Source organism: Schistocerca cancellata, chromosome 12 (genome assembly GCF_023864275.1).
Source record: "Schistocerca cancellata isolate TAMUIC-IGC-003103 chromosome 12, iqSchCanc2.1, whole genome shotgun sequence".
Classification (NCBI taxonomy): Eukaryota; Metazoa; Arthropoda; class Insecta; order Orthoptera; family Acrididae; genus Schistocerca; species Schistocerca cancellata.
The window spans coordinates 24,019,770-24,044,578 of NC_064637.1; the positions used below are offsets into that span (position 1 = coordinate 24,019,770).

At 44.3% G+C, this 24,809-nt stretch overlaps 1 protein-coding gene across 1 annotated transcript in view; it reads left to right on the top strand.

The window, feature by feature from the left end:
- The window catches only part of LOC126109840 (solute carrier family 46 member 3-like), a 612,447-nt gene that overhangs the window by 403,118 nt on the left and 184,520 nt on the right, over positions 1-24,809 (top strand). The window contains exon 4 of the mRNA XM_049914899.1: positions 9,242-9,476. Within this exon, the coding sequence (XP_049770856.1) occupies positions 9,242-9,476 (235 nt within the window). The remainder of the gene's footprint in view (positions 1-9,241; positions 9,477-24,809) is intronic.

The following is a 24,809-nucleotide window of genomic DNA, read 5'->3' on the forward strand; positions in this document are numbered from 1 at the left end:
CAGAAGAAAACCAACATAACCTTTGCTTTCTATATAAAATATTTTGCATATTGCCATCTGGTCGATTGCTTACTCTTTCCCTACATTCTGGTTTGAGAACAACGCCATGTGGTTCCTCGTCAGATTCTTAGTCTTCTTCTAAAGAAACACTGATAACTTTTTCTGTTAACCCTATAAATTACGGAAAACGTAACCTTGCGTTTTCAGTTAGCCGAAAGGCAAGGCAGATTAAAACATACATTAAAACCAACTTTTGGTTATTGAAACAGAATTGCAAGTTGAGTTTCCAGGTAGTTAAATTAAAACAGCACAACTTAGATTGGGTAGCACACATAAAGTTCGAACCAAGCAAATTCAGCACTACTTCTCACGTTTGTCATAGAGTAAACAAATTATCAAGTGACAGTTTCACTAATTATGAAATTCCTAATATCACTCTTAGACTGGTTCGCTGCCAAACTAGACAAACAAACCTTTGAATGTTGTCCTCATTTGTCATCCGAACCGGCGGCATGGAACATTTGTGGACGTTTTCTTTCCATTCACACCATTACTCGTGTTACTCACCCAGTTTCACAGTAAATAAAGCTAGGCTCGCATGAACGACCGTTCTATACGGCCGACCACAGAACCGTTTTGTTACGACGATGACGGTATATGGAAGTAGGCGCATAATCGCTACAAAGTAGCAAGAGAAAGTTCTCGCCCGAGGTGATGACACGTACAGTATTGCCTCCTGCCTGCCGCTACGCGCATTTTCTGTTTTTACTCGGCCTATTATTGCACGTTGTAAAGGTTTCTGAAAATGTATAATACGAGTATTAATAGCGAGAAACTAATTGGCTGAAATGGCTCTGAGCACTGTGGGCCTGAAGGAGGGTAGGACGTCAAACGGGCCGACTTGGAGCAGGAGAGGCACCACAGGACATTTTAATTTCCACTGTCTATACTTTTACAAATAAATTCATAAAACTTTGTCAGCATGACCAGGAAGGATTCAGAATTCACATTCATAGCAGTGGAAGTGCAAAAACATAACAAAATAAATTTTTTTTAGATATGAAATTTCACCATTTTTTTACTTACTGTTGGATGCATTTGTTGCTATAGGTACATTTTTCTTCACAAGTAAGAGAGATTCTTTGATGAATTTTGCACAGCATACAAACCATACTTACAGGTGTATGAACTCTAGAATTTTCCAAATCTATTAAAAACTGTGGTAAAAATTCAGATAATTAATTACAACATTTGAATTTTTTCGAAACATAAAGTTTAAAACGTAACAGCTCATTGATTTTTTCACAAATTAAATAGATTCTAGAGTTTCATACACCTGTAAGTATGGTTAGAGTTTCATACACCTGTAAGTATGGTTTGTATGCTGTGCAAAATTCATCGAACAGTCTCTCTTACTTATGAAGAAAAGTGTACCTATAGCAACAAATGCAGCCAATAGTAAGTGAAAAAATGATGAAATTTCACATGTACAAAAAATTATTTTGTTACGTTTTTGAACTTCCGCTGCTATGAATGTGAATCCTGAATCCTTCCTGGTCACGCTGACAAAGTTTTATGAATTTACTTGTAAAAGTATAGACAGTGGAAATTGAAATGTCCTGTGGTGCCTCTCCTGCTCCAAGTCGGCCCGTTTGACGTCCTACCGCCCTTAACATCTGAGGTCATCAGTCCCCTAGAACGTAAACCTAACTAAACTAAGGACATCACACACACCCATGTCCGAAGCAGGATTCGAACCTGCGACCGTAGCAGTCGTGCAGTTCCAGACTGAAGCGCCCACAACCGCTCGGCCACACCGGCCGGCGAGAAACTAATTTCTTTGGTAGAATGACGACCCGCGCCGTACGAAAAAAATTGGAATGTTACAGTGATCGCCAAATAGAAGGGAGATTATGGCTGGAAATGTGTAACGTTTTGCCGCCAAGATGCACCAGACCAACGTCTGGCGAAAAAATGTAAACATTTATACTAAGCATAGCAACAGTGTATGTGAATTAAAATTATATACCAAACTGTTAGAAAAATTATTTTGTTGTACATGTTCACACAGTACTGAAATATGTGTATTTACACTAAAAATTTCAAAACGCAAGTTGTAAAAAACATAGCCAAAATATAATTTTCACTCTGCAGCGGAGTGTGCGCTGATATGAAACTTCCTGGCAGATTAAAACTGCGCGCCACGCAGAGATTCGAACTCGCGACCTTTGCCCTATGCAGGCAAGTGCTCCACCGCCTGAGCTACCCATTTATATTAAGAAAAACGTTACTGACAAAGTTTCTATGTATGGTCATACTGCCAAGGAACAGATACTTCTGGCGAAGTAAAGTGATCAGATAACTATTTACAATTACTCTGAGTCACTTGTGAAGCAAGTCCATCAGTTGCAGGAATATCCAAGAAATAGTTTCCTGCAAAAATATTGCCCTTATTTCGTATTTTTTTACCATTGTCTTCTCTCATAGCCGGCTAGTGTGGCCGAGCGGTTCTAGGCGCTTCAGTCTGGAACCGCGCGACTACTACTGTCGCAGGTTCGAATACTGCTTCGGGCATGAATGTGTGTGACGTCCTTAGGTTAGTTAGGTTTCAGTACTTCTAGGGGACTGATGACCTCAGATGTTAACTCCATAGTCCTCAGAGTCACTTGAACCAATCTTCTCTCATAAAACCATGAAACACACCAAAGGTTATTATAGAGCTTACCATCCAAATGTTTTAATGAAAATAGCCACATTTGTACATTCTAACGTATCAGAGGTAACAGATGAAAATTTGTATAAGACCAGATCTCGAGCCCAGATTCACCAATTACGAGAGCACTTTCCTTGAGCGCCTCGGCCATCCGAGCACACTTCCCCTCCAACCCAAATTCTACATCTACATTTATACTCCGCAAGCCACCCAATGGTGTGTGGCGGAGGGCACTTTACGTGCCACTGTCATTACCTCCCTTTCCTGTTCCAGTCGCGTACGGTTCGCGGGAAGAACGACTGTCTGAAAGCCTCCGTGCGCGCTCTAATCTCTCCAATTTTACATTCGTGATCTCCTCGGGAGGTATAAGTAGGGGGAAGCAATATATTCGATACCTCATCCAGAAACGCACCCTATCGAAACCTGGACAGCAAGCTACACCGCGATGCAGAGCGCCTCTCTTTCAGTCTCTCCCACTTGAGTTTGCTAAACATCTCCGTAACGCTATCACGCTTACCAAATAACCCTGTGACGAAACGCGCCGCTCTTCTTTGGATCTTCTCTATCTCCTCTGTCAACCCGACCTGGTACGGATCCCACACTGATGAGCAATACTCAAGTATATACCGAACGAGTGTTCTGTAAGCCACCTCCTTTGTTGATGGACTATGTTTTCTAAGGACCCTCCCAATGAATCTCAACCTGGCACCCGCCTTACCAACAATTAATTTTATATGATCATTCCACTTCAAATCGTTCCGTACGCATACTCCCAGATATTTTACACAAGTAACTGCTATCATATAATCATACAGTAAAGGATCCTTCTTTCTATGTATTCGCAATACATTACATTTGTCTATGTTAAGGGTCAGTTGCCACGCCCTGCATCAAGTGCCTATCCGCTGCAGATCTTCCTCCATTTCTCTGCAGTTTTCTAATGCTGCAGCTTCCGAGCCCGTTAGTCATTACTTCTCTAGCGACACCTGTGTGTGGTGTGTGTGTGTGTATGTGTGTGTGTGTGTGTGTGTGTGTGTGTGTGTGTGTGTGCGCGCGCGCGCGCGCGCACGCAAATAAAATAGTCAGCAATTGCGGAAGGTAGAAGTCAAACGCTCAATACGCAATAAAATTACTTCCACTCGTTATCATAAATTCAAGCTGAAGGGCCACATGCAAAACATAGCAGAGTGGGAAACTGGCCAAGTGCCTAACATGGGCAATGATACATTTCGAAGAGCCCGAAAGTTATCAATTACTAAAATAAGCCAAACTTCCCTTTTACATGCTGATCATGATGTGCCGCCAATAGGCTTAGTCATAATTGAAACTGACTATCGTAAGCCGCTCGGGATTAGCCGAGCGGTGTAAGGCGCTGCAATCAAGGACTGTGCGGCTGATCCCGGCGGAGGTTCGAGTTCTCCCTCGGGCATGGGTGTGTGTGTGTTTGTCCTTAGGATAATTTAGGTTAAGTAGTGTGTAAGCTTAGGGACTGATGACCTTAGCAGTTAAGTCCCATAAGATTTCACACACATCTGAACATTTTTTGACTATCGTAAAAACAGCCATTTGTTGTTGTCATATATAAAATAGTATGCATACTATATGTGACTTGTGTGACCAGTAAAGGATAAACATGCAACTGACAGAGCAAAATTCATGTTTGAATTCAAATTGAGAAAACTACCCCCTGATGGCAGTGATACACCGTGCAGTCTATAGCCATAGAAACAGCTGATGTAACTGTACCACGTGTTAAAATCAGCCGGCCGGTGTGGCCGTGTGGTCTAGGCGCTTCAGTCTGGAACCGCGTGACCGCTCCGGTCGCAGGTTCGAATCCTGCCTCGGGCATGGTTGTGTGTGATGTCCTTAGGTTAGTTAGGTTTAAGTAGTTCTAAGTTCTAAGGGACTGATGACCACAGATGTTAAGTCCCATAGTGCTCAGAGCCATTTGAACCATTTTTGCTAAAATCCAAACATTTTTATCATATACATTTTGAGGAGAGTGAGTGACAGAAAGCATAAAAAATTGTTACGATAGGACAACTAAGCTTACGAAAATTACATGGGAAGTGACGTCATTATACAGACATGAACAGCATTTTATTGAAAGCACTTATGAAGAGTTTGGCATTCAGGAAATAGTGTAGTAGCCCGGTTTAATAATTACATCAATTGGAGCACGAATTACATATCCCGCAGGGTGAGTGGGCAGTGCTACTGCGCTGCTTCCTGCACTTGGGCAGGCGCGTCGGCCTCGGATCGAAGCAGTCCGGCGGATTAACGACGAGGGCAGGTCTGCCGGCCAGCCTGGATATGGTTCTCAGGCGGTTTTCCACATCCCGCTAGGTGAATACCGGCCTGGTCCCCTCGTCCCACAGCAGTTACATCACTCACAGACATCTGTACACATTCGCACTATTCCATGGATTACACTAGACGCAGGCAGCTGGGATGCCCTTATTCCATCCCGGGGGCTGCGGGGATGGCGGCAGGTGGGGCATCCGGGCACCCCTTAATCTTAACCTTGCCAAATCCGATTCTAACAATGCCGACCTTGCGCTACGCAGGATAAAGGCATAAGCGATAGAATATACAGGGTGTTACAAAAAGGTACGGCCACACTTTCAGGAAACATTCCCCATACACAAAGAAAGAAAATATGTTATGTGGGCATGTGACTGGAATCGCTTACTTCCCATGTTAGAGCTCATTTTATGACTTCTCTTCAAATCACATTAATCATGGAATGGAAACACACAGCAACAGAACGTACCAGCGTGACTTCAAACACTTTGTTACAGGAAATGTTCAAAATGTCCTCCGTTAGCGAGGATACCCCCCGTCGCATGGAATCCCTGATGCGCTGATGCAGCCCTGGAGAATGGCGTATTGTATCACAGCCGTCCACAGTACGAGCACGAAGAGTCTCTACATTTGGTGCCGGGGTTGCGTAGACAAGAGCCCCCGTAAATGAAAGTCAAGAGGGTTGAGGTCAGGAGAGCGTGGAGGCCATGGAATTGGTCCGTCTTTACCAATCCATCGGTCACCGAATCTGTTGTTGAGAAGCGTAAGAACACTTCGACTGAAATGTGCAGGAGCTCCATCGTGCATGAACCACATGTTGTGTCGTACTTGTAAAGGCACATCTTCTAGCAGCACAGGTAGAGTATCCCGTATGAAATCATGGTAACGTGCTCCATTGAGCGTAGCTGGAAGAACATGGGGCCCAATCAAGACATCACCAACAATGCCTGCACAAACGTTCACAGAAAATCTGTGTTGATGACGTGATTGCACAATTGCGTGCGGATTCTCGTCAGCCCACATATATTGATTGTGAAAATTTACAATTTGATCACGTTGGAATGAAGCCTTATTCGTAAAGAGAACATTTGCACTGAAATGAGGATTGATACATTGTTGGATGAACCATTCGCAGAAGTGTACTCGTGGAGGCCAATCAGCTGCTGATAGTGCCTGCACACGCTGTAGACGGTACGGAAACAACTGGTTCTCCCGTAGCACTCTCCATACAGTGACGTGGTCAACGTTACCTTGTACATCAGCAACTTCTCTGACGCTGACATTAGAGTTATCGTCAACTGCACGAAGAATTGCCTCGTCCATTGCAGGTGTCTTAGGTCTTCCCCAGTCGCGAGTCATAGGCTGGAATGTTCCGTGCTCCCTAAGACGCCGATCAATTGCTTCGAACGTCTTCCTACCGGGACACCTTCGTTCTGGAAATCTGTCTCGATACAAACGTACCGCGCCACGGCTATTGCCCCGTGCTAATCCATACATCAAATGGGCATCTGCCAACTCCGCATTTGTAAACATTGCACTGACTGCAAAACCACGTTCGTGATGAACACTAACCTGTTGATGCTACGTACTGATGTGCTTGATGCCAGTACTGTAGAGCAATGAGTCGCATGTCAACACAAGCACCGAAGTCAACATTACCTTCTTTCAATTGCGCCAACCTGCGGTGAATCGAGGAAGTACAGTACATACTGACGAAACTAAAATGAGCTCTAGCATGGAAATGAAGCGTTTCCAGACACATGTCCACAAAACATATTTTCTTTCTTTGTGTATGAGGAATGTTTCCTGAAGCTTTGGCCGTACCTTTTTGTAACACCCTGTATATACAGCACAGTATTATATACAGGGTGAGTCACCTAACATTACCGCTGGATATATTTCGTAAACCACATCAAATAATGACGAATCGATTACACAGACTGAACGTGAGGAGAGGGGCTAGTGTAATTGGTTAATACAAACCATAAAAATGCACGGAAGTATGTTTTTTAACACAAACTTACCTTTTTTTTTAAATGGAACCCTGTTAGTTTTGGTAGCACATCTGATCATATAAACAAATACGTAGTCAGTGGCGTTCGTTGCAATGTAAAATGTTAATTACATCCGGAGATATTATAACGTAAAGTTGACGCTTGAGTACCACTCCTCCGCTGTTCGATCGTGTGTATCGGAGAGCACCGAATTACGTAGGGATCCAAAGGGAACGGTGATGGACCTTAGGTACAGAAGAGACTGGAACAGCACATTACGTCCACATGCTAACACCTTTTTATTGTTCTTCTTCACTGACGCACATGTACATTACCATGAGGGGTGAGGTACACGTACACACGTGGTTTCCGTTTTCAATTACGGAGTAGAACAGTGTCCCGACGTGTCAGGCCAATAGATGTTCAATGTGGTGGCCATCATTTGCTGCACACAATTGCAATCTCTGGCGTAATGAATGTCTTACACGCCGCAGTACATCTGGTGTAATGTCGCCGCAGGCTGCCGCAATACGTTGTTTCATATACTCTGGGGTTGTAGGCACATCACGGTACACATTCTCCTTTAACGTACCCCAGAGAAAGAAGTCCAGAGGTGTAAGATCAGGAGAACGGGCTGGCCAATTTATGCGTCCTCCACGTCCTATGAAACGCCCGTCGAACATCCTGTCAAGGGTCAGCCTAGTGTTAATTGCGGAATGTGCAGGTGCACCATCATGCTGATACCACATACGTCGACGCGTTTCCAGTGGGACATATTCGAGCAACGTTGGCAGATCATTCTGTAGAAACGCGATGTATGTTGCAGCTGTTTGTTACACCACGCAACTGAACGTCGGAGGTTTCAAGCGTCAACTTTAGGTTACAATATCTCCGGATGTAATTAACATTTTACAATGCAACCAACGGCACAGATTACGTATTTGTTTATATGTTCAGATGTGCTAACAAAAGTAACGGGGTTCCATTTAAAAAACGTAGGTTTGTGTTTAAAAACATACTTCCGTGTATTTTTTTATGGTTTGTATTAACCAATTACACTAGCCCCTCTCCTCACCTTCGGTCTGTGGAATCGGTTCGTCAGTATTTGATGTGGTTTACGAAATATATGCAGCTGTAATGTTAGGTGACTCACCCTGTATATGTAAAACCCTCCCACGAACCTCTCAGTCGCAGTACCTAGTGTCTGTGTGTGTGTGTGTGTGTGTGTGTGTGTGTGTGTGTGTGTGTGTGTTACTAATGATCCATTGTTTCAGTATGGATGCACACAGGCAAGAAGTATTGAGTAACAGGCTCGGAATTCGGATTGGAGGGGGAAATGTGCACAGATGTCCGAGGCAGTCAAGGTGACCACTCACATAAGTGGGAAACATGTGTTCCAATCCTGGTCCAGTGCATGTGTGTGTGTATGTGAGTGTGTGTGTGTGTGTGTGTGTGTGTGTGTGTGTGTGTGTGTTATAATGCTGTTAGAAAAATCGAGCTTTCTGTTGAGGTACCGGCGTGATATTCTCCACTTACTTGCGAGAGTTCTGCCGACTGATTAATAAATCAGTAATATGGACGCAGATGTGTCGACCGGTGTACAAAAGCGCGCTGCTCGCTATAAAAATCGTCGTGTGACTAGGGCCTCCCGTCGGGTAGACCGTTCGCCACGTGCAGGTCTTTCGATTTGACGCCACTTCAGCTACTTGCGCGTCGATGGGGATGAAATGATGATGATTAGGACAACACAACACCCAGTGCCTCAGCGAAGAAAATCTCCGACCCAGCCGGGTATCGAACCCGGGCCCGTAGGATTGGCATTCTGTCGCGCTGACCACACTTTTTTTTTTTTTTTTTAATTTGGTCTGGGCGGACGTCACATGCGTTCAAGTAGATCGTTGATCCCTTTACTCAGTTTTTTTTATTACAGAGGGCGAGCAGCTCTCTGACCGAACAAGCTGAGCTGCCTTGCCGACGTGCATTGACTTTTTATTTTAATCTTATTTTGTTCGTTTTTGTTCGTGCCGTGCCGGTACCACTTGGCTACCGGGGGCGGACGCTGATCGCTATCAGTCGAGTGCTGATGTGCCAGCCAGCCTGGCTGTGGTTTTTAGGCGGTTTTCCACATCCCGCTATACGAATACCGGGCAGGTCCCCTCGGGACCGACCGGCTGACCGAAAAATCGCTGATGCGCGTGTAGCCTAAGAATGCCTGCTTCCGCCCCCACAGCCCCGCGACACACCAGCGGCCGCCGACGAGAAGCCGGAGAAACAGCAGCAGCAGCAGACGGCGCCGCAGAAGAGCCCCCCGCTGCGGCGGTGCATGGCCGGCATCAGCGACCTGCTGGACGTGCGACACGTCGCGCGGACGTTCCGCGTCGCCTTCCGGCACGGCAACAAGGAGCGGCGCATGCGCGTCGCCATGCTCATGCTCTGCTGCTGCGTCATCATCGGGCCCATGCACGGTGAGTCGAGCCCGCAGGCTCCCGTACCCAGACCGCTTGTAGCTTCTCGGTGTACAGTGTACCACATCCGACACCAAGTCTGTTGAATCCACCAACACTGGATGTCGGCTTTAACCAGTCCTCAGTGAGTACTGCTTAACATTGTCCGCCATGGCTATACATTTGGACCTCTTCTATTATGATTTGGCGTATACCGCCTACTGATGACTCACAGATACCTCCAGACAGCGACCAACCGACGTAGCACAGCGCTTAGCACGCGAGGACAATGGTTCAAACCAGTATCCAGCCATCCTGCTTTGGGTTCTCCGTAATTTCCTTAAATAGCGTCAGCCAAATGCTGAAAGTTCACAGCCGATCCCCTTTCCTGCCCTTCCCTAATCTGAGATTGTGCTCCATCTCTAACGATCTCCTTGCTGAAAGGACGTTAAATACGAATCTCCTCCTCTTCTTTGGACTCTATTGAACCTACCTGTGGTGTGCGTACTGTAAGACCTTCGGTACACACACCATCAGATTATTTGGATTGTCGCTCTAACGAAGTAGGCGAGTGTCAGCAATATGTCTCATGGTCTTATCGTGGCGTGTTTATCTTCTGCCATTAGGTCAGACGATAAAAAATGCCACTTGCACGCTTAGAGTAGCAGATTGATGGTGACCCACTTTAAACAGAACTTGATTAATTTTCACACACATTTATTAAAATAATAACAAGCATAAAAATTACTTAACTTGGTTCTGGATGCTGTTTACAATTGACAATCTGAAGTTCCTTTGGTATTGGTACGTTAATCTTATTCTCACATATATCTCTGATACTTGACAAAAGTGTCTATACATTTATCTTCATGGCTATGTACAGGAATATGGTAATCTTATTAGGCACAGACTGAAACTTGACTATAGACTGGTACAGACAAATGTAGAACTCGTACAGACTAGTGCAGACTAACGCAGACTGGTGCAGGCTGGTGCAGACTGACTAATCGGAGGTCTGTACACTCGTTACAATACCTCGTGCGTTCAGGTATCACTGCGCTAGTGTGATCTGCGAGGAGAAAAGGTTCTTACGTAAGCAGCAATCTCACTGGCTGCGTTACATATTAATACGCAGATCGGCGGAAGCAGAGTTTGGTCCGTCTCTAAGGCAGCGCCATCTCGTAGTGCAGAGACGCCTGCGCCTGCGCTGTTGTGATTAGCGGGGCGCGCTCTAGTGGGAAAGTTGTGTACACAGTGACTACACGGAACTATGTACACAACACTACCCAAACTGGACGTCAGTTTTGACCAATCCAAGGTGAGTAACGCTTAACAGCGTCCCACAAGCTTCGACATTTGGATCACTTGTCTTGTTACTTTGTGCAGATCAGCTACTGCCGACTACTTTAGGTAGTGCATCTACTGAGCCTTCCAATACCAGATACTGATTTTCACCAATCCATATCACATAGGGCTTTACATTTGGACCACTTATATTATTACTTGTTGCATATAACCTACTACCGATCCCTTCAGACAGTGAGTATGTTTTGATTATTTGTTTCGCTATTTGCAACATGCTCCATTACAATATTTGTAATACTACATATATGTATAGTGAGTGGTGTAGTGAAATTTTTGTCTTGTATGATGATCGTGGTAGAAGAATGAAACTCAAGGTCAGCATATACCCTACTCCTCATAAATAACACCAAGGGACCCGCCCTCACTTCATGGGGTACTGCAGAGACGTTTAATATTTAAGGGGTGTAGGACGTCAAACTTGGAGCAGGAGAGGCACCACAGGACATTTTAATTTGCACAGTCTATACTTTTACAAATAAATTCATAAAACTTTGTCAATACGACCAGGAAGGATTCAGGATTCACACTCGTAGCAGCGGAAGTTCAAAAACATAAAAAAATAATTTTTTTACATGTGTAATTTCATCATTTTTTCACTTACTATTGGCTGCATTTGTTGCTATAGGTACACTTTTCTTCATAAGTAAGAGAGACTGTTCGATGAATTTTGCACAGCATACAAACCATACTTACAGGTGTATGAAATTCTAGAATTTTCCAAATCTATTAAAACTGTGGTAAAAATTGAGATAATTAACTACAAACTTTGATTTTTTCTAAACATAAAGTTTAAAACGTAACAGCTCATTCATTTTTTCATAAATTAAATAGATTCTAGACTGGTGTGGACTGGTATGATTCAGATCTCGGTGCTAGTCTTGTGCAAGCTCCTTCATCTCTTAATAACTACCACAGCCCACATCCTCCAGTATCTCCTTACTTTATTCATCTTGTGTTCTCCCTTTACGATTTTATCTCCTCTGCTCACCCTTTTGTACTAAACTGTTGATCCCTTGATGTCTCAATGTGTCCTATCGACCGATTTCTTCTTTTAGTCACATTGTGCAACAAATTTTGTCTCCCCAATTATATTCAGTACCTCCTCATTAGGTACTCGATCTTTCCATATAATCTTCAACATTCTTCTGTAGCACCACAGTTTTTAAGGGCAGTCAAAGCCAGATGGAAGTACTTAAACTAATCTCTAGATATAGGTGTAATGGGGAAGCATGCAGATGATAATCTTCATGAGGATGATGATGAATGTAGATATGAACAGATTTTGTCAGTGTTCTGTTCTCTTTTTGTTTACGCAAGTATGACATCATATACCGTGTCGTATGTTTCGGTTCTAGTGTCAGTAGGTACATTTGACCTGCTACCAAAATATGTATCACTCTAAGTTCTCAGTAGGAGGTACGTACCAAGGAAAAAGAGAAGTGGTCCTAATGTGGAACGTTGTGGGGCACTTTTAGTTTGTGCTCATCACACAAATGTGAAAGCTGATATCTGGTGTCAGTAGGTTCAGTTGATCTGCCGTCAATGGACATATCACATGTGGGTCTCAATAGGTGCCATCTCTGAAGTAAATTTTTTGCCTCCCCAATTACATTCAGTACCTCCTCATTAGGTACTCGGTCTTTCCATATAATATTCAACATTCTTCTGTAGCACCACTTGTTTTAGGAGCAGTCAAAACAAGATGGAAGCACTAAAACTAATCTCTATATGTAGGTGTAATTGGGAAGCAATTACACAGGTCTGTTCAAAAGATGCACCAAGCCATGGACCAGTGTTGGACGGGGGCAGTACTATAATGCTATTGTGGACAGTATCCTGGGCTTATACGGATAGTAACAGAGGGTTTCATGGCTGCTTTCTGCTGTGTGAACGTTATTGCAGACCACCAGTGTCCTTTCATACTTGATGTCTTACTGTATTGTGGTGACATCTTCCAACAGGATAACAGTCCATGAATCAAGGACAGAATCTGAGACGTTACTGGGCGTGACGTCCGCACTCACAAATAACCATATCACCTGCGGACGACGTATGGAGATTCGTCTGTGTATCACGTCTCACCTTACATAGTCACTAGCTCCTATCACTGTCCTACAAGATTTAAAAATCTGTATTCTATGTGAATACTACTAATGATTGAGGCACCTCTGTTATTACCTCTACATCTGAACTCCACAAGCCAACGTACGGTGTGGTGGAGAGTAGTTCGTACACCGCTGTCACTTCCCTCCTTTTCCGTTACAGTTGGGAAAGATTCGTGTGGAGAATGGTTGCTGTTGAGCTTCTCCGTATGGCCTCGAAGGTCTAATTTTATCTTCTTGGCCTTTTCGTGAGATGAGCGTGACTCTCCTAGAATCAAACGATCCGGGAACTTTAACGGTAAACTACACAGCGATGCAGAAAGCCTCTCTTACAGCGTCTGCCGCTGGAATTGACCGAGCATCTCCGTGATGCTTTCGCAATTATTCAATGAACTTGTAACGAAACGTGCAGCTCTTCTTTGGATCTTTTCTATTCCCTCCATCAGTCCTATCTGGTACAGATCCTTTACTCACGAGCAGTATTCATGTAATGGACGAACGAATGTTTTGTAAGCCTCTTCCTTTGTTGATGGGTTACATTCCCTGACGATTGTACAAACGAAGCCGTGTCTGACGTCTGCTTTACCGGCGATTAATTTTGTGCGGTCGCTCCACTTTTTATTGCACCATACGCATACTCCTAGATATTTTATTGAAGTAACTGCTTCAAGTGATTGTTCTGCAGTCGTGTAATCATACAATAATGGGTATTTCTATCTCTGTATATGCAATATATTATATTTGTTTATGCTGAGGGTCAATTGCTACTGCCTGCACCAAGCGTCGATGCTGTGCACGTCTCCTGCATTTCGCTACAGTTTTCTATCATTGTGACTTTCCTGTATATAACAGCATCATCATCGGACAGCCCCATGGAACTTCCGATATTATGTACTCGGTCACATATCTGGAGGCTGTTAGGGCTGCAAGTCCAGATATGCAGATATATTTAGTGACTAAGGACTGTGTACTGAACAGTACTTACTTCATTTGTAGGACAGTAATCATACCTATTAGGAGTCGTATGTTTTTAGGTTGGTTAGTATCTCCAAGAACATGTAACCAGTGCGAGCCATTAATGCTTATCTTCCCATGCGCAGGAGGTCAGGTATACGAAGTGTGGTCGCGTGAACGCGAAACGGTTAGTCAATACTAAAAGGCGTAATCCATTTAAGTGTGAAGTTATGACCATGCAAAAAACTTCACGTAGTAGTCTGTGGGAAGACTGGCACAGAGAAAAAACAGCCGACACAGTGATTTTTGTATGTATTAAAAAGTACCATACATACAAACATCAAACAACGGTTCTAGGCGCTGCATTCTGGAACCGCGCTACCGCTACGGTCGCGGGTTCGAATCCTGCCTCGGGCATGGATGTGTGTGTTGTCCTTAGGTTAGTTAGGTTTAAGTAGTTCTAAGTTCTAGGGGACTGATGACCTCAGATGTTAAGTCCCATTGTGCTCAGAGCCATTTGAACCATACAAACATCTTCACCAATACCCAAGATACCTTGTATAAGCGAGTGTGGGCAAGCAGATTAGGTGCTGCCTTACATATGCAGTACATCAAGATAAGAAAGACATAATGTTAATACAGAACAGCTGCAAAGAGAATAATGAAATTAAAATCGGTGTGTAAAAATAAAATAAGAATACAACAGAACTGAACTGCATTGAGCACTTGTTGTGTTCAGAGACACAAAAAAACAATGCCCTCTGCTGGAATACAAGAAAAAAGTAGTACAATGATATGCAACGCTGAACAAAATGTGTATGTACAGTCGTGGACAAAACTAGCGAGACCCCTCGCCTTTTCGTTATGCTGATCCGCATAGCTTTAAAGTCTGCTACACAGCATAACAGGCAAGGCGACGAAGTCCTACCAACATACTATCTATGCACAGGCGTGAAACTGAAAAACTATGGGCTGAACTTTGTCAGACTGTTAGCAATCATGTGTAAGACTATATCAATGCTGATTAGTGTGTTAAACACAACACGTAAATGTAAGATATAAATGAAAGAAGAAACGCTAATTAGTATGAACTGTACTAATAAAAATGAATTTCCGCTTATCGAGATAACATAACTATTTTAGTAAGACAAAGTACCCAAGATGGTTACGAATTAGCAAAATATTATGCGCATTCGGCCGCAAAACGGTCTGTGACAACGTTCAGACCAGTCATACTGGATTACTGTTGCTGACCTACCATGAAAGTTTGTAAATTTAGCAATGCGTGAAGATTCATAACGAAATTCAGTTAAAAACCATTCATTGCCACAGTTAAGTCAATTCATTTATTGACAGAAGAGGAAAAAGTAGGCAGTAACAAGTATGAAATTCTACAAGATGTTCATATTTACATCCACAGTGCGCCGGTACATAATAAAGGTAGCAATAAAACGTATTGGGGGGAGGGGGGTAGGGCACGAGAATTTCTTACAATTGCTTTACTGATAGTCTATCTGCCTCCATCGAGATTAGAACCGAAAACACCTTTCACTACTCTAGCAGACAACCCAGGCAAACAGCTCTCTATTATTACCCCACACATGAATAATCCGGCAATTCCGCACTGAAAATGGCAAAATGATCTGCAGTTTCTGTTGCATAGAGCTTTCTGGAATCAAAAACATGAATTTTCTACCTTTATGTCACCGCTTATGTGACAATCATTCGGGATGTTTGTCGAAATAAAAAATTACTGTTATTAGCGAGTAAATTTAGTAGAATAATTCTGCACCACCCCGGGAAATAAACGGCTACATAGCTCCAAACGTTTTCTACAATGTTTCGAATTCTCCATTAGACTCGCCACAGCCAGAAAACGTTCATTAGCCGAAGTGTTTCTTAAGCTAGCTAGCAATGGGAATGCTCGCACTTCTAAAACGCGGTGGCATTAATACTGGGATCTGAATTACCACGTGTATACACAAATGTATTTTATTCGCATTCGTGTAAACGTGATTTGGATCGAAAGCGTAGCTACGATCAATATGCTGATGTATCGACTGCAACTACAACATTTCGAATAAAGAGTAGGGGGAATTATTTATGCGGCCCTCATCTTCAGTAACGGTCGTAGCTATTTTCGTTGTTAGGATTTCGTCACCTAAATCGGTTAAAATGGAACCCTACTAGTCGCACTTTCTTGACCGTTATCTGTCTACCCAACCCTTAAAACCCATTTACCTCGAGTACAGGTAGACCTAATAAGCGGAAATGTATCGCACTTCCTGCGGTATACGGTCCCTTGGTGGTGAAAGAAATTCATTTTTATTAGTACAGTTCATACTAATTAGCGTTTCTTCTTTCATTTATATCTTACATTTATGGTTGTGTTTAACACACTAATCAGCATTAATATAGTCTTACACATGATTGCTAACAGTCTGACAAAGTTCAGCCCATTGTTTTTCAGTTTCACGCCTGTGCGTAGTATGTTGGTAGCAATTCGTCGCCTTGCCTGTCATGCTGTGTAGCAGACTTTAAAGCCGTGCGGATCAGCAAAACAAAAAGGCGCGGAGTCTCGCTCGTTTTGTCCACGACTGTACAAGGTGTGAACTGTGAGATTCTCTTCCATTCTAGTTTCAGCATTGTACACTGACCAAAATTTATCTTTCCATCTGTTTAATTTTAACAGAACGTCCTTATTATCTCGATGTACGGCATATCGATGGCGACACTCGCAAACACACTTCGCCACGCTCCTTTAGAGTACTTGACAATGCAAGTACACGTACATTAGTGGCTATGCAGGCTTAGCACAGCTCGAATACGAGTTGTAGAAAAAGCACGGCAACATCACAAACGCAAGACATTAGCATACCTAATAAGGTGCAGGAAAGACGTTGGCATTCAAAACAACTTCCAGTATACTCCACGCAGTGGTGCAATTATGATCGTGCAGGAAACATCAGGTAATAAAGTACGTGACATTTTTGCCGGAAGACTGTTACATGCAAAGAAAAAACAGCTAACACACTGAAGTTGGTAGGTATTAAGGTACCTATGATAACAATATCTGCAATTACACCCGTAACACTCCGTATATACGAGGTGCATTCAAGTTCTAAGGCCTCCGATTTTTTTTCTCCGGACTAGAAAGAGATAGAAACATGCGCATTGTTTTAAAATGAGGCCGCGTTCATTGTCAATACGTCCCAGAGATGGCAGCACCGTACGGCAGATGGAATTTTACCGCCAGCGGCGAGAATGAGAACTGTTTTAAATACTTAAAATGGCGACGTTTTCCTTACTTGAACAGCGTGCAATCATTCGTTTTCTGAATTTGCGTGGTGTGAAACCAACTGAAATTCATCGACAGTTGAAGGAGACGTGGTGATGGAGTTATGGTTGTGTCGAAAGTGCGTTTGTGGGTGCGACAGTTTAACGAAGGCAGAACATCGTGTGACAACAAACCGAAACAACCTGGGGCTCGCACAAGCCGGTCTGACGACACGATCGAGAAAGTGGAGAGAATTGTTTTGGCGGATCGCCGAATGACTGTTGAAGAGATCGCCTCCAGAGTTGGCATTTCTGTGGGTTCTGTGCACACAATCCTGCATGACGACCTGAAAATGCGAAAAGTGTCATCCAGGTGGGTGCCACGAATGCTGACAGACGACCACACGGCTGCCCGTGTGGCATGTTGCCGAGCAATTTTGACGCGCAATGACAGCACAAATGGGACTTTCTTTTCGTCGGTTGTGACAATGGATGAGACGTGGATGCCATTTTTCAATCCAGAAACAAAGCGCCAGTCAGCTCAATGGAAGCACGCAGATTCACCGCCACCAAAAAAATTTCGGGTAACTGCCAGTGCTGAAAAAATGATGGTGTCCATGTTCTGGGACAGCGAGGGCGTAATCCTTACCCATTGCGTTCCAAAGGGCACTACGGTAACAGGTGCATTCTACGAAAATGTTTTGAAGAACAAATTCCTTCCTGCACTGCAACAAAAACGTCCGGGAAGGGCTGCGCGTGTGCTGTTTCACCAAGGCAACGCATCCGCATATCGAGCTAACGTTACGCAACAGTTTCTTCGTGATAACAACTTTGAAGTGGTTCCTCACGCTCCCTACTCACCTGACCTGGCTCCTAGTGGCTTTTGGCTTTTTCTAACAATGAAAGACACTCTCCGTGGCCGCACATTCACCAGCCGTGCTGCTATTGCCTCAGCGATTTTCCAGTGGTCAAAACAGACTCCTAAAGAAGCCTTCGCCGCTGCCATGGAATCATGGCGTCAGCGTTGTGAAAAACGTGTACGTCTGCAGGGCGATTACGTCGAGAAGTAACGCCAGTTTCATCGATTTCGGGTGATTAGTTAATTGGGAAAAAAAAATCGGAGGCCTTAGAACTTGAATGCACCTCGTGTTGTGAAAAGTACACTGAAGAGCGAAAGAAACTGGTACATCTGCCTAACGTCGTGTAGGGCCCCCGTGAGCTCGCAGAAGGGTCGCAACACGACATACATGGACTCGACTAATGTTCGAAGTAGTGCTGGAGCGAAGTGGAGCCATGAAAGGGAACTCAAGCCATGAATCCTGCAGGGGTGTCCATAAATCAGTAATACTACGAGTGGGTGGACGACTCTTCGGAACAGCACTTCAAAGGCATCCTAAATACGTTCAATAAATTTCATGTCTGGGGAGTTTGGTGGCCAGCGGAAGTAAACTCAGGAGCGCGTTCCTGGAGCCACCCTGTAGCAATTCTTAACGTGTAAGGTGTCGCATTGTCGTGCTCGAATTACCAAAGTCTGTCGGAATGCGCAATGGACATGAATGGATGCAGATGATCAGACAGGATGCTTACGTATCTGTCACCTGTCAGAGTCTTATCTAGACGTGTCACGGGTCTGACATCTCTCCAACTACACACGCCCCACACCATTACAGAGCCTCCACCAGCTTGAACAGTCCCTTAGTGACATGCAAAGTCCATGGATTCATGAGTTTGTCACCATACCCGTACACATCCACCCACTCGATACAATTCACTTATCACCATATAACCTGCGGAAGACATACGGAGATTTGTCTATGGGTCACATCTCACCTTTCATAGTCACTACCACCTATCACTGTCCTAATGCCTCGGGGTAGCCGAGCGCTTCTAGGCGCTACAGTCTGGAACCGCGCTACCGCTACGGTCGCAGGTTCGAATCCCGCCTCGGGCATGGATGTGTGCGATGTCCTTGGGTTAGTTAGGTTTAAATAGTTCTAAGTTCTAGGGGACTGATAGAATTTGTCCCATAGTACTCAGAGCCATTTAAAAAAAAAAATTCGATACGAGACTTGTCTGACGAGGCAACATGTTTCCAGTCATGAGAGTTCAATGTCGGTGTTGACGGGCCCGGGCAAGCAGTCATCAAGGCTACAAGAGTGTGCCTTTGGCTCCGAAAGCCCACATCTCGATGTTTCGTCGAATGGTTCGCACGCTGACAATTTTTGATGGCCCAGCATTGAAATCTGCAGCAATTTGCGGAAAGGTTGCACTTCTGTCACATTAAACAATTCTCAGTCGTCGTAGGTCCCGTTCTTTCTGGGTCTTTTTCCTTCCGCAGCGATGTCGGAGATTTAATGTTTTTACCGGATTCCTGATATTCTCGGTACACTCTCGGAGTGGTCGTACGGAAAATCCCTACTTCATCGCTACCTCGGAGATGCTGTGTCCCATCCCATCCCTCGTGCGCTGACTACAACACCACTTAAATGTTGGTAACCTGCGATTGTAGCATCAGTAGCCGACCTAACAGCCGCGTCCGACGCTTGTTGTCTTATATACACTCCTGGAAATGGAAAAAAGAACACATGGACATCGGTGTGTCAGACCCACCATACTTGCTCCGGACACTGCGAGAGGGCTGTACAAGCAATGATCACACGCACGGCACAGCGTACACACCAGGAACCGCGGTGTTGGCCGTCGAATGGCGCTAGCTGCGCAGCATTTGTGCACCGCTGCCGTCAGTGTCAGCCAGTTTGCCGTGGCATACGGAGCTCCATCGCAGTCTTTAACACTGGTAGCATGCCGCGACAGCGTGGACGTGAACCGTATGTGCAGTTGACGGACTTTGAGCGAGGGCGTATAGTGGGCATGCGGGAGGCCGGGTGGACGTACCGCCGAATTGCTCAACACGTGGGGCGTGAGGTCTCCACAGTACATCGATGTTGTCGCCAGTGGTCGGCGGAAGGTGCACGTGCCCGTCGACCTGGGACCGGACCGCAGCGACGCACGGATGCACGCCAAGACCGTAGGATCCTACGCAGTGCCGTAGGGGACCGCACCGCCACTTCCTAGCAAATTAGGGACACTGTTGCTCCTGGGGTATCGGCGAGGACCATTCGCAACCGTCTCCATGAAGCTGGGCTACGGTCCCGCACACCGTCAGGCCGTCTTCCGCTCACGCCCCAACATCGTGCAGCCCGCCTCCAGTGGTGTCGCGACAGGCGTGAATGGAGGGACGAATGGAGACGTGTCGTCTTCAGCGATGAGAGTCGCTTCTGCCTTGGTGCCAATGATGGTCGTATGCGTGTTTGGCGCCGTGCAGGTGAGCGCCACAATCAGGACTGCATACGACCGAGGCACACAGGGCCAACACCCGGCATCATGGTGTGGGGAGCGATCTCCTACACTGGCCGTACACCACTGGTGATCGTCGAGGGGACACTGAATAGTGCAAGGTACATCCAAACCGTCATCGAACCCATCGTTCTACCATTCGTAGACCGGCAAGGGAACTTGCTGTTCCAACAGGACAATGCACGTCCGCATGTATCCCGTGCCACCCAACGTGCTCTAGAAGGTGTAAGTCAACTACTCTGGCCAGCAAGATCTCTGGATCTGTCCCCCATTGAGCATGTTTGGGACTGGATGAAGCGTCGTTTCACGCGGTCTGCACGTCCAGCACGAACACTGGTCCAACTGAGGCGCCAGGTGGAAATGGCATGGCAAGCCGTTCCACAGGACTACATCCAGCATCTCTACGATCGTCTCCATGGGAGAATAGCAGCCTGCATTGCTGCGAAAGGTGGATATACACTGTACTAGTGCCGACATTGTGCATGCTCTGTTGCCTGTGTCTATGTGCCTGTGGTTCTGTCAGTGTGATCATGTGATGTATCTGACCCCAGGAATGTGTCAATAAAGTTTCCCCTTCCTGGGACAATGAATTCACGGTGTTCTTATTTCAATTTCCAGGAGTGTAGGCGTTGCCGACCGCAGCGCCGTATTCTGCCTGTTTACGTATCGCTGTATTTGAACACGCATGTTTACATCTGTTTCTTTGGCGCTTCAGTGTAATAGTCCTATTACAATCCTTTGGGGTACGCCCGAATTTACTTTTACACCCGAAGACTTCTCTCCGTTGAGAATGGTATGTTGTGTTTGCTAGAATCAAATAACACAATTGGTCTGATATTTCATACGCTCGTATTTTGTGCATTACTTAGCTGTCTGGGGCTGTATCGATCTCCTTTATCGAACATGGTGTAACGTACCTACCGAAGCAGCACAGTGACCCATCGTCGAATAATTTCCGTTCTTGCATGTCTGAGCACTACTTACCGTCACAGAAACAACTGCTGAAGGCACTCGGTTTCGTTGTTGCGTCATTCAGTAAAGTACAAGTTATGGTTAAATGGCTCTGAGCACTGTGAGACTTAACTTCTGAGGTCATCAGTCCCCTAGAACTTAGAACTATTTAAACCTAGCTAACCTAAGGACATCACCCACATCCCTGCCCGAAGCAGGATTCGATCCTGCGACCATAGCGGTCGCACGGTTCCAGACTGTAACGTCTAGAACCGCTCGGCCACCCCGGCCGGCAAGTACAAGTTACTTTTCTCTTCGGAATAGGGTGTTGTGTTTTACTTTGGAATTAAATCTACTCTAGCACATCACTAGCTGTGTGAATGTCTCATATAATGTCTCCCCGCTTTGTCTTATCAAGACACGATGTCAGCAAAAAATGCATTGGAATGGCAATCCTTGCCTGCCTAATTGTGAGTTATACCGCTTACTTCAGCAGGTACGGGAAATATTGTTGTAGGTGGCAGTATAGACTAATTGCAGTAAGGAATTCCTTATGACATGTGTGCAGATTTTATTGGTTACAGAGGCACGGATATTAGAGTGAAACAAAAAAAAAACTACTTTCAGAAGGTGCTAAACAAAGGCAAATTACTTAGCTCAAAGTTTACGTTTATGAGTTCCACCCTCTACTTTAATGCCCTTTCGAATTCTCCTGACACCAAATGCAGTTCTTCTGATGTCGACGTTCTGTAACGAGATCAATTGGTCTACTGTGCCTACTTTTCTTTGCAGAAAAAATGGTTCAAATGGCTGTCAGCACTATGGGACTTAACATCTGAGGTCATCAGTCCCCTAGAACTTAGAACTACTTAAACCTACCTAACCTAAGGACATCACACACATCCATGCCCGAGGCAGGATTCGAACGTGCGACCGTAGCGGTCGCGCGGTTCCAGACTGAAGCGCCCAGAACCGCTCGGCCACAACGGCCGGCTTTCTTTGCAGATTCCACGTTTCAGTCAGGGACCTTGCTGAATACGAAATATGACAATTTCTGGTGATGCATTTTCCGGAAATTGTCGGGTGCAGATTGAGTGCCACCTGGCGATAAGACTGTGTAGGAGGACAATGTTGCTGGCGGAATACACCCATCCTTGTAGCTAAATGAACCTCTTCCAATAACACTGGAAGGTCTTTGCAGACTGACTTCCTTCTCTCTGTTTAGCATTCCAATGCCATTCCGATAACAACTTTTTGCAGGTTCGCTGAATTGTTATTCTTGTAGGACACTGCCTGTCTGTGTACATTTGTACGTACCTACCGTTCCATTCGCTTTCCTTCCGCATTCTCCATAAGAAGTTAGCATATCTAGTTTCTCAAGATTTGTGAAAGTCGTTTATTGTTTGCAACAAACCAGCACTGACACATCTAAACGATTCAGACAGAATGGAAGTTAAATTTACTCTCTGCTCTTTTTGTACCGATATGGCGGCAGTTGTAACAGTCTGTTTCCTCTTTACCCGACAAGACCTTTTTTTGATATTTGAATAAGAAATCGTGAACTTCCTCATAACACACCAGTCGGTACCGTGTTGTAAACAGATAAACCCTATGTTCTATACTCTGCAGTTACTCATAAAATTCTAATCGAATTCTAAAGAGAATTCGTCTCTTTCAGAACGACAACAGTGGCACGAGAAATAACTGCAGGGTAATTCACAAAGATATGGAAATATTTTAATATACTATTCTACAAGTGAAACTAAAGAAAAAAATGATAGAAACATACGTACGCTAATGTTTAGTTAGGGTGTTACGGCTAATAAATGATTTTGCCTGAAATTTAGCAACTTCCCTAACACGAAGCGATCGCAAAACTGTACGAGGTTAAAGTAAAGCACGATTTCCATTTATTTTGTTGTTGTTGGTCTGCTGAATCTAATAAAACATGTCCCACACGGGTATCTGCAGTAATTTTCCACAACATCCAGAGAAGCAAAGATTATTCTAAAAATAAATTTGATTGCTTTCCATTAAGAATGTAGAAACGTTTATGTCATTGTTGACAACCGTTAGTGACTTGTTTCAGTCGTTTCCTAATCTTGAAACGAGTTAGTTTTCTTTATTTTTCAGTGAAAGAACATAATAACAACAGTGTATTTACGTAAAACCACGTAGCAACTGTTGTAGTTCGTGTAATATGTGGTACGGTATTAATAAAAGCAAATTATTTGACACATTCATACAGTTTAAGTTAACGTTATTACAATCATTTTTCCAAAATTAAAAGCTCTATAACTTCTGTTGAAAAGTTTGTACATTTGTCTGGGATTTAAAAAACAAATTAGGGCAAGTAGTTCATAAATTAAAAATTTTACGAAATTACTTCTTTGTTTCTCTGGATGTTGTGGAAAATTACTGCAGATACACGACTGGGACATGTTTTATTTGATTCAGCAGACCAATAACAACAAAATAAATTGGAAATCGTGCTTTACTTTCACCTCGTACAGTTTTGCGATCGTTTCATATTAACGAAGTTGCTAAATTTCAGAAAAAAATCTTTTATTAGCCATCACTCCGTAACTAAACATTTGCGGACCTATGTTTATATGAACATTTTTCTTTAGTTTTACTTGTAGAATAACATATTAAAATATTTGCACATCTTCGTGGATCACCCTCTATAGTTCGATTTGAAAAAGCAAAATTTGTACCGATATTGCAATTAATGCAGCTGAGAAAAGAGACTACATGTCTTTTAGTGACCAGTTCGTCACAATTCGCCTGGGTAACTAAAGAAATTCATTATCTTAAGCGATTCCCTAGCGCTCTCTCTCTCTCTCTCTCTCTCTCTCTCTCTCTCTCTCTCTCTATCTATCTATCTATCTATCTATCTATCTATTTCTCTGTCTCTCTCCCTCTACCCGTTAGGTGGAACACCGTGTATTCCTGCATGAAGGAAACCCGTAACTTCCTGCTGGACATCCTCGCACAACAGGAATCGTCGACCCTTCAAGGTCTTTTTTAAGGGCCCGAAGGCGTGATAGGGGTATGGGGAGAGATCAGAACTCTAGGGCGGGTGCTCGACTGTATCCCGCTTGAGTTGTCTCAACTTCTCCTGAGTTACGACGTTTGTGATATGGGGACGTGCGTCATCATTAAGCAGCGGTACACCTTGTCGCAGTTCTGCCAGACGGTGCTTTACGACAGACATGCTGCCCCATTCGCATTCTTAGTTCTCCAAAGGCGGTCTATCGTTGTCCTTCGGTAGACAAGAACAGAACAACAGCTAGTTTGTCCTATTTGGGCGCATTTGGTATTGACGTCGCCGTAGTTCAAGTTTCCA